General features: G+C 37.8%; 2 protein-coding genes across 1 annotated transcript in view; one reads left to right on the top strand and one right to left on the bottom strand.

The window, feature by feature from the left end:
* The window catches only part of TNFRSF11B (TNF receptor superfamily member 11b), a 28,798-nt gene extending 17,216 nt beyond the window's left edge, over window positions 1–11,582 (top strand). Inside the window, exons 2-5 of the mRNA XM_055287109.2 lie at window positions 1,845–2,214; window positions 6,220–6,411; window positions 8,419–8,643; window positions 10,368–11,582. Coding sequence (XP_055143084.1) covers window positions 1,845–2,214; window positions 6,220–6,411; window positions 8,419–8,643; window positions 10,368–10,756 — 1,176 coding nt within the window. The 3' untranslated portion in view covers window positions 10,757–11,582. The remainder of the gene's footprint in view (window positions 1–1,844; window positions 2,215–6,219; window positions 6,412–8,418; window positions 8,644–10,367) is intronic.
* COLEC10 (collectin subfamily member 10) overlaps window positions 1–17,598 on the bottom strand; it is a 507,785-nt gene that overhangs the window by 184,992 nt on the left and 305,195 nt on the right.

The following is a 17,598-nucleotide window of genomic DNA, read 5'->3' as shown; positions in this document are numbered from 1 at the left end:
AGGGAATGTCCTGAAAAGACCACTGAAGCAGCTCTGAGCTTGCAGTGAATTTTCCTTATTGTTGGTTGGGAGTTTCTTACATTATAGCACTCACTGTCTTTGAAAATTGTCTCTGTAAAGAGGTCAATGACTGGATGAGATGTTTCATTCTTCTCTTCTGGTTTATCAACTCATATTAGGTCAAATCAGCCCAAACACTTGCCATGTTCCCGTAAGAAGTGAATGAAGTTACTTCAGTTAAAATGTTCAAATGCTTATGAAAAAGGCCATTCTTTATCTTTGCCACCCCTAACTCAAAAGGTTGTGCTGTTTCCCTAGCTTGGCATGCCTTTTCCAGGTCAGGGGGTTCCTGTGAGATTTCCTGAATTCTGCAAAGAGAGTTTGGAAAAAATTATTGTTTGGTTTACCACCTCCCCAAAGCCTGAAAATAGTCAGTGTTGATCCCTGTACCAAAAACAAACAAACCACCCCCTACACACAAATAACACAGTTTCTTCTGAGCGTGTGATTCCTGTAATTAGTGTGAAGAACTACTTCAGTGCTCCCTGGAAGACCTTTGGGGATCTAAAATACAAGATAGAATACCCAGTTGAAACTCTCCTTCCAAGTGGCACTCTTGCCCATGAAATCCTCTTTCCCCTACTGCACAGGCCTCTTCCTGACATTATGTATGGAAACTTCTGAACCCTGCCTGCTCCCTGAAATTTATCCCAGTACACCTGAAGAGATGTGGTGGTTTAATTTACTTAATATTGTTTTTAGATGTCATTCACCTGTGAGAGTCAAGACTGCTGGTCAATATGATGTTTAGAGAAAATACCAACCTTACATTCGAGGAATCTTGTCGGTGAACTGCAAGCTTATGGCAACAAGGGTCATGTCTGACTCACCAGCATATTCCTGGTGCTTGACACCCAGTAGGCATTCAACCTATATCTGTTGTGTGAATGAGTGATAGGAATGATTGTTGTAATCATATACCTTCACATATCACCAACTCTTCAGTATTTTCTTGGAATCAAAAAGTCTCAGAATAGGAAAACTGAAAGAGGTATCCTTTAGTCCCCAATATGAGCACCCTGCTTAGAAATGTTAATCTCCCTATTTTCCCTTCCACATTTCCAGGCTTCTTTACCTGCTCTCTCTCCTTTTTTAAAAGAACAATACTTGCATAGTTTATTATAATGTATTATTTTTACTCCTCTAATTGGATTAACTCCATAAGGGCAGAATTTCTTGCTGTTTTATTCAGAGTTGTATCCCAAGTGCCCAGAACAAAGTCTAGCACATACTAAGGGCTCAGTTAATTATTTGTCAAATGAATAAATGAAAAGATAATTATTTAGTATGCACCCCAGGTGTCAGAAGCGCTGCAGGTGTTTTAAATCCCTGGGCCCAATACCACGTCGGTGGAATAAGAATACTTAAGGATATGAATCCCAGGAATCTACATTTTTAACAGGTGATTTGTGTAGCTGTTCTGAGAACTACCAGTTAATCCAACTCACTCACCTAGAGATAATCCTGAAACCCAAGACAACAAAGTGTGTTTCAGGTCACATGGTAATTCAGCAGTGCATCTAAGTGTTACAGTTCTATTTTGATGGGCTTTCTACTCCAGTCGTCTTTGAGCCTGGATTTTACTTAATATGTTCACTGCTATCTGCATTCCTGGTCTTTGAGATTAAGCTCCTGGAGGCAAAAATTATGGCTTCTAAGCTTACTTTGTGGCAAATCTCATTAGGCTTAAGGTAATACAGGACTTTGAGTCAAATGATACTGTTGCACATAAGAACAATCCTATTTTCATGCTAAGATGCCACTGTGTTCTTTTCTCCTTCCAGTTTCTGGACATCTCCATTAAGTGGACCACCCAGGAAACATTTCCTCCAAAGTACCTTCATTATGACGAAGAAACCTCTCATCAGCTGTTGTGTGACAAATGTCCTCCTGGTACCTACCTAAAACAACACTGCACAGCGAAGTGGAAGACCGTGTGCGCCCCTTGCCCTGACCACTACTACACAGACAGCTGGCACACCAGTGACGAGTGTCTATACTGCAGCCCTGTGTGCAAGGAGCTGCAGTACGTCAAGCAGGAGTGCAATCGCACCCACAACCGCGTGTGCGAATGCAAGGAAGGGCGCTACCTTGAGATAGAGTTCTGCTTGAAACATAGGAGCTGCCCTCCTGGATTTGGAGTGGTGCAAGCTGGTACGTGTCAACGTGCAGCAAAATTAATTAGGATCATGCAAAGTCAGATAATTGTGACAGTTTAGGAGAACACTTTTCTTCTGATGACATTATAGGATAGCAAATTGCAAAGGTTATGAAACCTGCCAGGTAGGTACTACGTGTCTGGAGTGCTTCGAAAGGACCATTGGTCAGGGAATACTTTGCCACTACAGGGCAATTTAGTGACAAATCTCAAATGCAGCAAATTATTCTCTCATGAGATGCATGATGGGTTTTTTTTTTTTTTTTTTTAAGAAACAAACTCAAGTTGCACTGTTGATAGTTGATCTATACCTCTGTTTCACTTTGGCATGGACACCTTCAAACTGCAGTGCTTTTTCACAAACATCAGAAATGTTAATTTATACCAAGAGAGTAATTATGCTGATATTAATGAGACTCTGGAGTGCTAACAATAAGCAGTTATAATTAATTATGTAAAAAATAAGAATGGTGAGGGGAATTGGATTTCATTATTAAAAACAAGGCTAGTTCTTCCTTTAGCATGGGAGCTGAGTGTCTGGGAGAATAAGATTATAGCAGCATCTCTTCAATGAGCTTGTTCTTTATCTTAGACAAAACAGATTGTCAAGCCAAGAGCAAGCACTTGTCTATAAACAAAGTGCTTTCTCTTTTGCATTTTGAACAGCATAGGTTAGGGCTCATGTGTATTGAATCTTTTAAACCAGTAACCCACATTTTTTTCTGCCACATTTGTGAAGCTTCAGTGCACTCTATAACTTTTCATAGCTTGAGAAAATTAAGAGTATCCACTTACTTAGATGGAAGAAGTAATCAGTATAGATTCTGATGACTCAGTTTGAATCAGTGTTTCTCAACTTCAGCCCTACTGACATTTTAAGAAATATCTGTTTTCCTGGGCTGGACTCCTTTTTGTGGGCAGCTGTCCTGTGCATTGTAGAATTTTAGCAGCATCCCTGGACTCTAGCCACTAGATACCAATAGCAGTCCTTCCCCCACCGTGTGACAACCAAAAATGTCTTCAGACATTGTCAAATGTCCTCAGGTGGCAAAATCGCTCCTGGTTGAGAACAGGGTCATCAATGCTAAAGTATCTGTAACGATTTTAACTCTCAAAACTTATGATATACAAAATCTAAATTATTAGATGACCAATACTTTAGGTTTAAAGGCATACAAATGAAACATTCAAAAATCAAAATATATTGTTTCTCAAATAGTGAATCTTATAAAATTAATCACAGAAGATGCAAATTGCATCAGAGTCCCTTAAAATTCCTCTTAGTATGAGTATTTGAGGGAGGAATTGGTGATATTTCCTACTTTCTATTGGATGGTACTTTGAGATTCAAAAGCTAAGCTAAATTGTGTGTGTGTCGGGGTGTGGGGTGTGGAATCCCATCAGATAAAAGCAAACCCATGTAATTCATTCAGTAAGTTGTATATGTAGAAAACTTAAACGTGGGCTATGCAGCTTGGAAACTAGAAAGTTTTGAAAAATAATGGAAATCACAAGGATCTTTCTTAAATAAGTATGAAAATCTGTTTGTAGAATGAAGCAAGCAGGCAGCCAGAAGACTCAGAACAAAAGTACACATTTCACTCTGTGTACACTGGCAGCACAGTGAGATTTATTTACCTCTCCCTCCTAAAAACCCACACAGTGGTTCCTCTTGGGAAATAAGAGGTTTCCAGCCCAAAGAGAAGGAAAGACTATGTGGTGTTACTCTAAAAAGTATTTAATAACCGTTTTGTTGTTGCTGTTGCTGTTTTGAAATCAGATTGTCTCCTCTCCATATTTTATTTACTTCATTCATTCTGTTAATTCCTGTGGAATTACTTATAGCAAGCATGGTGAATTCTCAACTGTAAAGCCAAATTTCTCCATTATTATAATTTCACATTTTGCCTGGCAGGTTATAATTTTTATATTTCCACCGACAGTAATAAGGTAAAATCATTACTTAGATGGATAGATATTTTTCATAAAAAGTACCATCAGTTATAAAGAGGGAAGTCATGTTCAGGAAGGTCATTAGATAAAGCTTCTGAATATATTATGAAACATTAGTTCTGTCATTCTTAGATTCCTTTTGTTAAATAACTTTAAAAGCTAACTTAACTAAAAGAAATACCTGACACATATGAACTTCTCATTAGGATGCATGAGAAGACCCAAGCCACAGATATGTATCTGAAGAATGACAAGATTCTTAGGCCCAGCATGGTGGCTCACACCTGTAATCTCAAGAGTTTGAGAGGTCAAGGCGGGCGGATCACCTGAGGTCAGGAGTTCAAGACCAGCCTGGCCAACATGATGAAACCGTGTCTCTACTAAAAATACAAAAATTAGCCGGGTGTGGTGGTGCATGCCTGTAACCCTAGCTACTCAGGAGGTGGAGACAGGAGAATCACTTGAACCCTGGAGGCAGAGGTTGTAGTGAGCTGAGATCCCACTATTGCACTCCAGCCTGGGTGACAGAGACGAGACTCTGTCCCCGCTGCCGCCCCCGCCTTACCCCCCAAAAAGATTCTTCTTCATGCAGAACATACGGCAGTCAACAAAGGGAGACCTGGGTTCAGGTGTCCAAGTCACTTATTTCCAGTAAATTAACAATGAAAGAACACCATTGAATCCCTGCCCAAATACCTCTGCTTATGATATTGTAGAATTTGGTGTAGAGCTGGATCCCACTTAAGGAGTAGGATGTAGTAGGAAAGTACTAAAAAACACACAAACAAAAAACCCTCTTTGCTTTGTAAGGTGGTTCCTAAGATAATGTCAGTGCAACGCTGGAAATAACATTTAATATGTGAAGGTTTTAGGCTGTGCTTTCCCCTCCTGTCTTTTTTTCTGCCAGCCCTTTGTCATTTTTACAGGTCAATGAATCAGATAGAAAGGACTAAGAGACAGGAGATGAAACTAGAACCAATCCATTTTGCCCCTTTATTTTCTGGTTTTGGTAAAAGATACAATGAGGTAGGAAGCTGACATTTTTTATAAAAGAAGTTTAATAACTTTCTGCAGCTTTGATTTTTCTCTTTCATATTTGTCATCTTGCATAAGCCAGAATTGGCCTGTAAAATCTACATTTGAATATTGAAGTCTAAATCTGTTCAACTAGCTTACACTAGATGGGGATATTTTCATATTCAGATACACTGGAATGTTTGATCTAGCCATGCATAATAGAGTCAAGTGTTTGAAGGTATTTATTTTTAATAGCGTCTTTAGTTGTTGACTGGTTCAAGTTTTTCTGCCAATGATTTCTTCAAATTTATCAAATATCTTTCCATCATGAAGTAAAATGCCCTTGCAGTCACCCTTCCTGAAGTTTTAATGACTCTGCTCTTTTAAACAGTTTAAGCAAATAGTATATCATCTTCCGTTTACTATGTAGCTTAACTGCAGGCTTACGCTTTTGAGTCAGCGGCCAACTTTATTGCCACCTTCGAAAGTTTATTATAATGTTGTAAATTTTTACTTCTCAAGGTTAGCATACTTAAGAGTTGCTTCACAATTAGGATTCAGGAAAGAAAGAACTTCAGTAGAAACTGATTGGAGTTTAATGATGCAGCATTCAATGGGTACTAATTTCAAAGAATGATATTACAGCAGACACACAGCAGTTATCTTGATGATTTTCTAGGAATAATTGTATGAAGAATATGGCTGACAACAAGGCCTTACTGCCACTCGGCGGAGGCTGGACGAATGAACACCCTACCCTTCTTTCCTTTCCTCCACATTTCATGAGCGTTTTGTAGGTAATGAGAAAACTGACTTTCATTTGTATTACAAGGAGAAGAAACTGCCAAAGGGGATGATGATGGAAGTTTTGTTCTGTCTAATGAAGTGAAAAATGAAAATGCTAGAGTTTTGTGCAACATAATAGTAGCAGTAAAAACCAAGTGAAAAGTCTTTCCAAAACTGTGTGAAGAGGGCATCTGCTGGGAAAGGATTTGAGGAGAAGGTACTAAATTGCTTGGTATTTTCCATAGGAACCCCAGAGCGAAATACAGTTTGCAAAAGATGTCCAGATGGGTTCTTCTCAAATGAGACGTCATCTAAAGCACCCTGTAGAAAACACACAAATTGCAGTGTCTTTGGTCTCCTGCTAACTCAGAAAGGAAATGCAACACACGACAATATATGTTCCGGAAACAGTGAATCAACTCAAAAATGTGGAATAGGTAATTACATTCCAAAATACGTCTTTGTACGATTTTGTAGTATCATCTCTCTCTGAGTTGAACACAAGGCCTCCGGCCACATTCTTGGTCAAACTCACATTTTCCCTTTCTTGAATCTTAACCAGCTAAGGCTACTCTGGATGCATCACTGCTAAAGCTACAACTCAGAATCTCTCAAAAAGTCATCTTCTCACAGATAACACCTCAAAGCTCGACTTTCTCTCCTTTCACACTGAAATCAAATCTTACCCATAGGCGAAGGGCAGTGTCAAGTTTGCCACTGAGATGGAATTAGGAGAATCCAAATTGTAGAATTCAAGTTATGTGTTATTACTTTCAAGAATGTTTGTATTATTAGCTAAAGTATAAATTGGCAACTAAGAAGCAAAGTGATATAAAAATGATGACAAATTAGGCCAGGCGTGTAATCCCAAGACTTTAGGGTGCCAAAGTGGGCAGATCACTTGAGGTCGGGAGTTCAAGACCAGCCTGACTAACATGGTGAAACCCAGTCTCTACTAAAAATACAAAAATTAGCTGGGCGTGGTGGTGGGCATCTGTAGTACTAGTTACTTGGGGCTGAGGCAAGAGAATCGCTTGAACCCGGGAGGCAGAGGTTGCAGTGAGCTGAGATTGTACCACTGCATTCCAGTCTGGGCAACAGAGCGAGACTTCATCTCAAAAAAAACAAAAACAAAAACAAAACCAAACCATGACAAATTAGAAATGTGTACTTGGCTTTGTTACCTATGGTATTAGTGGAACTGTTGCATGGAAGTTCCAAGCTACTCTGGTTGTGTTAAGCTCTTCATTGGGTACAGGTCACTAGTATTAAGCTCAGGTTATTCAAATGCATTCCACGGTAGTGATGACAATTCATCAGGCTAGTGTGTGTGTTCACCTTGTCACTCCCACCACTAGACTAATCTCAGACCTTCACTGAAAGACGCATCACACTAAAGATGATTTGCTTTTTTGTGTTTAATCAAGTAATGGTATAAACCAGCTTGACTCTCTCCAAACAAGTTTTTGTACTATAAAGAAGTTTATAAAGCATAGGAACGTGAATTGATATATATGTATATATTCATGAGATTCCAGTTCCAACATTTTTTCATTGTGTAATCGAAATCATAGACAAGCTATTTAGCCTTTGTTTTCTTATCTAAAAAAAAAAAATGAAGGAAGGGGTATTAAAAGGAGTGATCAAATTCTAACATTCCCTTTAATTCATTTTTAATTTCACTGTTTTTCATTTATTGTGCACTTACTATGTGGTACTGTGCTATGGAGGCTTTAATATTTACAAAAACACTGTGAAAGTTGCTTCAGATGAATATAGGTAGTGGAATGGCAGAACTAGTATTCAAAGCCAGGTCTGATGAATCCCAAAACAAACCCCCATTACTCCCATTTTCTGGGACATACTTACTCTACCCAGATGCTCTGGCCTTTGTAATGCCTATGTAAATAACATAGTTTTATGTTTGGTTATTTTCCCATGTAATGCCTACTTATATATCTGTATCTATCGCTTGCCTTGTTTCCAAAGGTAAACTATGTGTCTAGATGCAGGCATAAAGTAATATACTACTCCAAATTACTGTTCAAATTCCTTTAAGTCAGTGATAATATTTGTTTTGACATTAATTGTGAAGTTCCCCGTGGGTAGTAGGTAAACCTTTAACAGAATGTTAATATTTGTATTCATTGTAAGAATTTTTGGCTGTTACTTATTTACAGCAATATTTCATTCTAATTAGACATTTACTAATCTTTCTCTTGAAAACAATGCCCAAAAAAGAACATTAGAAGGCACATAAGCTCAGTTGGTCTCTACCACTAAGACCAGCCAACAGAAGCTTGATTTTATTCAAACTTTGCATTTTAGCATATTTTATCTTGGAAAATTTAATTGTGTTGGTTTTTTGTTTTTGTTTGTATTGAATAGACTTTCAGAAATCCAATTGTTGAGTAAATCTTCTTGGTTTTCTAACCTTTCTTTAGATGTTACCCTGTGTGAGGAGGCATTCTTCAGGTTTGCTGTTCCTACAAAGTTTACGCCTAACTGGCTTAGTGTCTTGGTAGACAATTTGCCTGGCACCAAAGTAAACGCAGAGAGTGTAGAGAGGATAAAACGGCGACACAGCTCACAGGAACAGACTTTCCAGCTACTGAAGTTATGGAAACATCAAAACAAAGACCAAGATATAGTCAAGAAGATCATCCAAGGTATGATAATCTAAAATAAAAAGATCAATCAGAAATCAAAGACACCTATTTATCATAAACCAGGAACAAGATTGCATGCCTGTTTGGTTGTGTGGATCTTGTTTCCCTGTTGGAATCACTGTTGGACTGAAAAAGTTTCCACCAACTGATAATGTAGATGTGATCCCAAAAACAGTTATACAAGGTTTTGTCCTCACCCCTGCTCCCCAGTTTCCTTGTAAAGTATGTTGAACACTCTAACAGAAGAGAAATGCATTTGAAGGCAGGACTATATCTCAGGGAGTCGCTTCCAGATCCCTTAACTCTTCTGTAAGCAGCCCCTCTAGACCACCAAGGAGAAGCTGTATAACCACTTTGTATCTTACATTGCATCTCTACCAAGAAGCTCTGTTGTATTTACTTGGTAATTCTCTCCAGGTAGGCTTTTCATAGCTTACAAATATTCTCTTATTAATCCTCATGATATGGCCTGTATTAAAATTATTTTAATGGCATATGTTATGAGAATGAATGAGATAAAGTCTGAAAAGTGTTTGAGCCTCTTGTAGGAAAAAGCTAGTTACAGCAAAATATTCTCACATCTTATAAGTTTATATAAAGATTCTCCTTTAGAAATGGTGTGAGAGAGAAACAGAGATAGGGAGAGAAGTGGGAAAGAATCTGAAGAAAAGGAGTTTCATCCAGCGTGGACTGTAAGCTTTACAACACATGATGGAAAGAGTTCTGACTTCAATAAGCATTGGGAGGACATGCTAGAAGAAAAAGGAAGGAGGCTTTTCATAATGCAGACAGGGTCAATGAGAAATTCATTCTGGTCCTCACCAGTAGTTAAATGACTGTATAGTCTTGCACCACCCTAAAAAACTTCAAGTATCTGAAACCGAGGCAACAGATTTTAGGAGACCAACATCTTTGAGAGCTGAACGCTTTTATTTATGCAAAGAGTAAACTTTTATTATGTTTTGGGCAAACCAAAAGTATTCTTTGAATTTATAATTAGCCCTGAAGCCAAAAGAAAAGAGAAAATCAGAGACCGTTAGAATTGGAAGCAACCAAATTCCCTATTTTATAAATGAGGACATTTTAACCCAGAAAGATGAACCGATTTGCCTTAGGGCTCACAGATACTAAATGACTCATGTCATTAATAGAAATGTTTGTTCCTCCCTCTTAGGTTTATACGTAGCTTATTACTGAAATATTCTCTAGGCTGTGTGTCTCCTTTAGTTCCTTGACCTCATGTCTTTGGGTTTTCAGATATCCTCCTTATGGAGGTAGTCCTCTGGTGCTATTCTTATTCTTTAAAGGCTAGTTAGAGCAATGAACTTATCAACTAGTGCCTACTAATGAAACTTTATATTACAAAGTAGCTAATTTGAATACCTTCCTTTTTTTCTGAAATGTTATGGTTTTAATTTCTCAAACTTTTTCTTAGAAAACTGAGAGTGATGTGTCTTATTTTCTACTGTTAATTTTCAAAATTAGGGGCTTCTTCCAAAGTTTTGTTGGATGTCAAAAACATATAGCATATTATCTTATTATAACAAAAAATATTTATCTCAGTTCTTAGAAATAAATGGTATCACTTAACTCCCTAAGAAAAGGTTATCATTGAAATATGATTATGAAATTCTGCGAGAACCTTTTGCCTCACACTTCTTTTATAATGGCATTGGATGAATATAAATGATGTGAGCACTTATTTGGGCTTTTGCTTTATGCAGATATTGACCTCTGTGAAAACAGCGTGCAGCGGCACATTGGACATGCTAACCTCACCTTTGAGCAGCTTCGTAGCTTGATGGAAAGCTTACCGGGAAAGAAAGTGGGAGCAGAAGACATTGAAAAAACAACAAAGGCATGCAAATCCAGTGACCAGATTCTGAAGCTGCTCAGTTTGTGGAGAATAAAAAATGGCGACCAAGACACCTTGAAGGGCCTAATGCACGCACTAAAGCACTCGAAGACGTACCACTTTCCCAAAACCGTCACTCAGAGTCTAAAGAAGACCATCAGGTTCCTTCACAGCTTCACAATGTACAAATTGTATCAGAAGTTATTTTTAGAAATGATAGGTAACCAGGTCCAATCAGTAAAAATAAGCTGCTTATAACTGGAAATGGCCATTGAGCTGTTTCCTCACAATTGGCGAGATCCCATGGATGAGTAAACTGTTTCTCAGGCACTTGAGGCGTTCAGTGATATCTTTCTCATTACCAATGACTAATTTTGCCACAAGGTACTAAAAGAAACTATGATATGGAGAAAGAACTAACATCTCCTCCAATAAACCCCAAATGGTTAATCCAACTGTCAGATCTGGTCCGTTATCTACTGACTATATTTTCCCTTATTACTGCTTGCAGTAATTCAATTGGAAATTAAAAAAAAAAAAAAAAACTAGACTCCATTGTGCCTTACTAAATATGGGAGTGTCTAACTTAAATAGCTTTGAGATTTCAGCTATGCTAGAGGCTTTTATTAGAAAGCCATATTTTTTTCTGTAAAAGTTACTAATATATCTGTAACACTATTACAGTATTGCTATTTATATTCATTCAGATATAAGATTTGTACATATTATCATCCCATAAAGAAATGGTATGACTTAATTTTAGAAAGAAAAAATTATATTCTGTTTACTATGACAAATGAAAGAGATAAAATATATATTTTTAATGGAAAGTTTGTAGCATTTTTCTAATAGGTACTGCCATTTTTTTCTGTGTGGAGTATTTTTATAATTTTATCTGTATAAGCTGTAATATCATTTTATAGAAAATGCATTATTTAGTCAATTGTTTAATGTTGGAAAACGTATGAAATATAAATTATCTGAATATTAGATGCTCTGAGAAATTGAATGTACCTTATTTAAAAGATTTTGTGGTTTTATAACTATATAAATGACATTATTAAAGTTTTCAAATTATTTTTTATTGCTTTTTCTGTTGCTTTTATTTGAATGGGACATTAATGGGTCTGAGCTTTCATAATTTCCCTGTTATCACCAGGAACATCTGGAAAGTGTTAAAAATGCAGATTCCTGGACCAATTTGTTGAAAAACCCTGGCAATGAGAGCAGAAACTTGCATTTTTAACAAGTTCCAAAGTAATTCGTATTACACTAAAATTGGAGAACTTCTGAAGTCAGCCTTAGATTACAGATAGTGCAAGCCACTTATAACTGCTGCCACTAACTCTGAGACACCAAGCTACGTAAGCTATTTTGGTAGCAAATAAGAGAAACTAGCACTCAAGAAAAATAAAAAAATAATAATTGGAAGAGTAGTGTACTGATTGAGTTGAATGGTGGTCACCCAAAAGATATTTTCATAATTCGCAGAAGCTGTAAACATTTCCTTATTTAGAAAAAGTGTCATTGTGCACGGGGGAGGGGGGAAACATCGCTCATTGGGGCCTGTTGGGGGCTGGGGGGCTAGTGGAGGGATAGCGTTAGGAGAAATACCTAATGTAGATGAGAGGTTGATGGGTGCAGCAAACCACCATGTCACGCGTATATCTATGTAACAAACCTGCCCATTCTGCACATGTATCCCAGAACTTAAATTTAAAAAAAAAAGAAGAAGAAGAAGAAAGTGGTTTTGGAGAATTGCATAAATTAAATATAAACTAGGATATAACTATAAAAAATAAATAGCTTTCCATTTCAGGCTGCTTAATTTTTTGGCATAAATTTATCTGAAGGGTGTCACACACTTGTACTAATTTTTAACTACATCTAAAGCTGAATTAATAATAAAAACCTCAACTTTAAAAAAACAAAGTATCATTGTAATTAAGTTGAGGATCTTTAGATGAAGAAAGCATTTTAGGTTATTCAGGTGGGCCATAAATCCAATGACAAGTGTCTATGAGACACACAGAGTAGACAAACAGAAGAGAAGATGATGTGAAGACAGAGGCAGAGGTGGAAGTCATATAGCTGTTACGTCAAGGAAGCTAAGAGCAGCCAGTAACAGGCTGCCCCCACTCTGCTGGAGCCTCTGTAGGGAGTGGAGCTCTGCTGACATCCGGATTTTGGAATTCTGGCTACCAGAACTGTCAGAGAATAACTTTCTATTGTTTGAAACCATGCAGTCTGTGGTAATTTGCTGCAGCAGCCACAGGACACTAACGAAGATGGCATCCAAGCTTTAAAAAGAGCAGAATCAATTTTTTTGGGGCGGGGGGAGTGATGGCTCAAAATTTTATTTTCAGAGCTTGCAACAGTTGCTTAGCAATACTAGCTAAGCTTATACAATCTGAAGGCCATTCCACCTTTATCTTTAGGCATTTGACCAACAGAATCTCTTGCAAACAAGATCACAGACCATTTGGGATCTGTCTCAAGGAGTGTGTGGGAAGAGGTCCTCTCCCCCATATACTTTTCTAAACAAGATTGTTTTATAGCCAAATGCAATTCAAACCCATAACATAGCAATTAATCATCTTCAATATCACCGGTTCCCCTTACCCACAGAATAGGAAGTTGAGGTAAGAGGGGAGAGACTGTCTTCTGTTGTAAGAAAAACCTAGCTACACCTCAATGAGGCAATGATGGCAAGGAGGCTGGCACCAAAGGATGGAGATGAGTAGGCGCTAAAACAAGCCTCTCTAGAACTCTGGGTCCTTTGGGACAGAAGGTCCAACTCTTCCTCCTAGTCAAACATCTTTGTATCTTTGAGTTCCAAATTCCAAATTCCCAGGAAGGAAATTCTAATGATCTTAGTTTGAGATTGATGTAAAGACATGGCCATTGAGGGTCTGTCCTTGTTTATCAGTTGTGCTTCCCGGGAAGATGATATCATTGTGAATGGGGCCCAGTAACTACCTCCTATCCCTTCCTAGTGTATATTGCCTTCCTCACTTTACTATGAATTAGAATTTAGAGTTGACACAGACCATCCCTGTGAAAGCAGATTTGTGAAATTAGATCAGTTATGGCCACCTTGATAGAAGAGTACGTCTAGGTAAATATCACACAGACTCAAACCTGGAAAAATTAAAAGTGAAAGTGAAGTCAAGAGGCTCTAACCTGCATAACAGGCCTCCCAGTGTTGCAATATTGGACATGACAAAAGTGGTGGAAATTACATGCTGATAGTAGCAACAGAAGGCCAAGAGTTAACTAACACATTTCATTCTCCCTTCAGCAGCTCCAGTTCTTCCCTCAAAGTCCTTTGCAGAAAATGAAATGGCCTACACAACTCTGCAAAGTTTAAGAAAAGTTTGAAAGTTTATGGCATCAAAGCTAAATTATTCAAATGCTTATTTGATTGGCCTCCCTGGCTGCTCCTTTGGGTTCAGGTTACCTTGAACTTCTCTTCCAAGGGAGATAAAATTTGTAAATATCATGCCAGTCCCTTTTTTTGTTTTGGTTTTTTTTTTTTTTGAGACGGAGTTTTGCTCTGTCACCAGGCTAGGGTGAATGCAGTGGCATGATCTTGGCTCACTGCAACCTCCGCCTCCCAGGTTCAAGCGATTCCCCTGCCTCAGCCCCCTGAGTAGCTGGGACTACAGGCATATGCCACCACACCCTGCTAATTTTTTGTATTTTAGTAGAGACGGGGTTTCACCATGTTGGCCAGGATGGTCTCCATCTCCTGACCTCATGATTTGCCTGCCTCAGCCTCCCAAAGTGCTGGGATTACAGGCGTGAACCACCACGCCTGGCCTCTATTTTTTAAAAAAATTTAATCCTGAATTCATTTTGGATGTACAGAATCACTGAAAAGACAGCAAATAGTTTTCTAGTATACCCTTTACCTGGCCTCCTCTAAAATTATCATTTTTCATAACCATTATTCACTTATTAAAAGTAAGAAATTGGCTGGGCGTGGTGGCTCACGCCTATAATCACAGCACTTTGGGAGGCCGAGGCAGGCGGATCACGAGGTCAGCAGATCAATACCATCCTGGCTAACATGGTGAAACCCCGTCTCTACTAAAAATACAAAAAATTAGCCAGGTGCGGTGGCAGGCACCTATAGTCCCAGCTACTCAGGAGGCTGAGGCAGGAGAATGGCGTGAACCTGGGAGGTGGAGCTTGCAGTGAGCCAAGATCGCACCACTGCACTCCAGCCTGGGTGACAGAGTGAGACTCTGTCTCAAAAAAAAAAAAAAAAAAAAAAAAAAAGCAAGAAATTAATCTTAGTCTAACACTATTAACTAAACTGCCAGCTTTACTGAGATTTTCCCAGTGTTTTCAGTGGTGTTCATCTTCTGTTTCAAGACCAAATGAAGAGCCCATGTTGCATTTTGTCATCACCTCTTAGTCTCCTGTGATCTGTGACAGTTTTTCAGTCTATGTTGTCTTTCTTCAACTTGGCGCTTTTTGAAGAGAAGTGGTCAGCTGTTTTGTAAAATATCCTTCAACTTTTGTTTTTGTGATGTTTTCTCATGAATAGACTGAGATTATGGGTTTGGGAAGGAATATTGTGAAATCCATAACTCTTCTCATTGCATCCGATAGGGGGCCAATCATATCAGCATGACTAATTACTGTTAATGTTAACTTAAACGTGACGACTTGGTTAAAATGGTTTTGCCAGGTTTTTCCACTGTAAAGTTACTATTTTTCCCTTTATATACTCTATTCATTAGAATTATTTGTTAGATCGTTAGATCTAGCCCACATTCAAGGAAAGGAAAATCAAATTCTTCATATTGGAGAAAGAGATATCAAGGAATTTGTGGTAATATATTAAAACTACCACAGATTTAGTCACTTTAGGGAAGAGATTCTCAGAGGCTCTGAAAAAACCATTTCTCCTTAAAGATTCTTCCACTAATTTTAGCATTCATCAATCAATCTTGCCTGCAGCAACTGTTATTGTGTGTTTCTAATGGGGATTTTCCATTTCCCTCATGCCCCCTACATTTAAATGCTTTCATTCTCTTCTGCCGATTTGTGTCAATCATTTATTTATATGCTTATGGACTCAAGAATATTAATGTTATTCTTTGGATTACATTCCAATAATATCACAATTTATGTTGCTCAAATTGTTTCAGCTTTGGCCACTGGCTCTTGTGCCCCTTCAATATGCCCCTGCCCATCCTTATTTTCTTGGGCATTTTGTGTTTTCTGGCACTATTAGGTTCTCCATGCTCATCTTGCATTTCCTCTTCCCCAACCCTAGAACCAGGCATTTTTCTTTTTATTCTAAAATGGTATTTAAAAACCACAATCCAGGTGCTAGGTACGCTCTTTGCTACTGAGGTATCACTGCTTCTAGGCCATTTCAGTAGACAGAGCTAGTAAATAATATGTATGTTAACCCATGCATGTTTACACATACTTATTTCTATATCTATATACATATATATTCTGTATAATACACACAGCTATATAAGTCACTGGGTTCATTCTAGCCTTCACTCTCCTTCCCCCTGATTATTTGTGTCATCCTTCTGAGAGTGAGAAACATGGCTCACATTATATGTAATTTATGTATTTGTTAACCACAGGTGCATGTAAAGTATTTTCAGATTTTCTAACAGGTATCCCTGTGAGAAACAAATTTATCAACTAGAATATAGTATAATTTAACAGTTCTTTTCGTCTTCAGCTTTACAGTATGCATTCAAAACATTTTTCAAAGTCACTTGGGCCAACTCTTTTGTCCTCACCCCTTCTGTGAAGTTACATCATATATTGAAATAATTACATTTAATTCTTACAGTCTACATTCTACCCTGGAGAATCCCCCTATACCCTGAATGATTTAATTTGCATACAATTACATACTTTTTGTGGCAAACCAATGGTTTTGACAACAGCATAAAATTATGTATCCACCAACATATTGTCATATATCACAGTTCCATTACCCTATCAATATCTCTGGGTAGCTCCTTTGTAGTTAGTCTCTGCCCCCTCCATCACCTCCTAGCAACCACTGAACTGTTTCCCATTCTTATAATTTTGCCTTTTCTAAAATGTTATATAAACTGAATCATACAATATGTTGCCTTTTTCGTGACTGTTTTCACATAGTGAAATGCATTAGAGATTCCATTCATATTGCTATGTGAATTAATAGTTTGCTCTTTTATCTTTCTGAGTAACATTCCATTAGACGACCATTGTTTCAGTTTTCCACTCACCTGTTGAAGTAGATCGTAGTTATTTGCTATTTGAGATGATTACGAATAAAGTTACTATAAATTTTGCATACTAATTTTTATGTGAACATAAATTTTCAACTCACTTGGGTAAATACCAAGGAATGAGATTGGAGGGTTATATGATAAGTTTATGTTTAATTATAAGAAACTGCCAAACTCTTTTTCAACTTGGCTGTACTATTTTGCTTTTCCAACAATAAATGAGAGTTCTTATTGTTTTACATTCTTGCCAGAACCTCATTTGGCCAAGTTTTATTATTTATTTTTTAGCCATTCTAACATTGTTTCGTGGAATCTTATTGTGCTCCTAATTTGCATTTGTCTAATGACTAACTGAATTAGTTTACTGGAGCTGCCATAATAAAATACCACAGACTGGGTGCTGAAACAACAGAAATTTACTTCCCACATTTCTGGAGGCCAGAAGTTCAAGGTCAAGTTTCTTTCAGGCTTGGTTTCTGGCAGAACCTCTTTTCCTGGTTATAGATGGCTGCCTTCGCATTGTATCTGCACATGGCCTTTCCTCTGTGCACATGCAGAGGGAGATCTCTCATGTGTCTTTCTCTTCTTGTAAGAACACCAGCACTCTGTGATTAGGGTCCCACCCTTATGACTTCACTTAAAATTAATTATCTCCATATACCCCCATCTCCAAATACATGATAGGGGTTAGGGCTTTAACATATAAATTTTGGGGACAGTTTATTACATAATACTAATAATGTTGAGCATCTTTTCATGTTTATTTGCCATCTATATATCTTCTTTGATGAAATGTCAGTCAAGATCTTTTGTGCATTTTTAAAGTTATATTGTTTATTT

Source organism: Symphalangus syndactylus, chromosome 7 (assembly GCF_028878055.3).
Source record: "Symphalangus syndactylus isolate Jambi chromosome 7, NHGRI_mSymSyn1-v2.1_pri, whole genome shotgun sequence".
In the NCBI taxonomy this organism is placed as follows: Eukaryota; Metazoa; Chordata; class Mammalia; order Primates; family Hylobatidae; genus Symphalangus; species Symphalangus syndactylus.
This window is presented reverse-complemented; position numbering and strand designations above follow the sequence as displayed.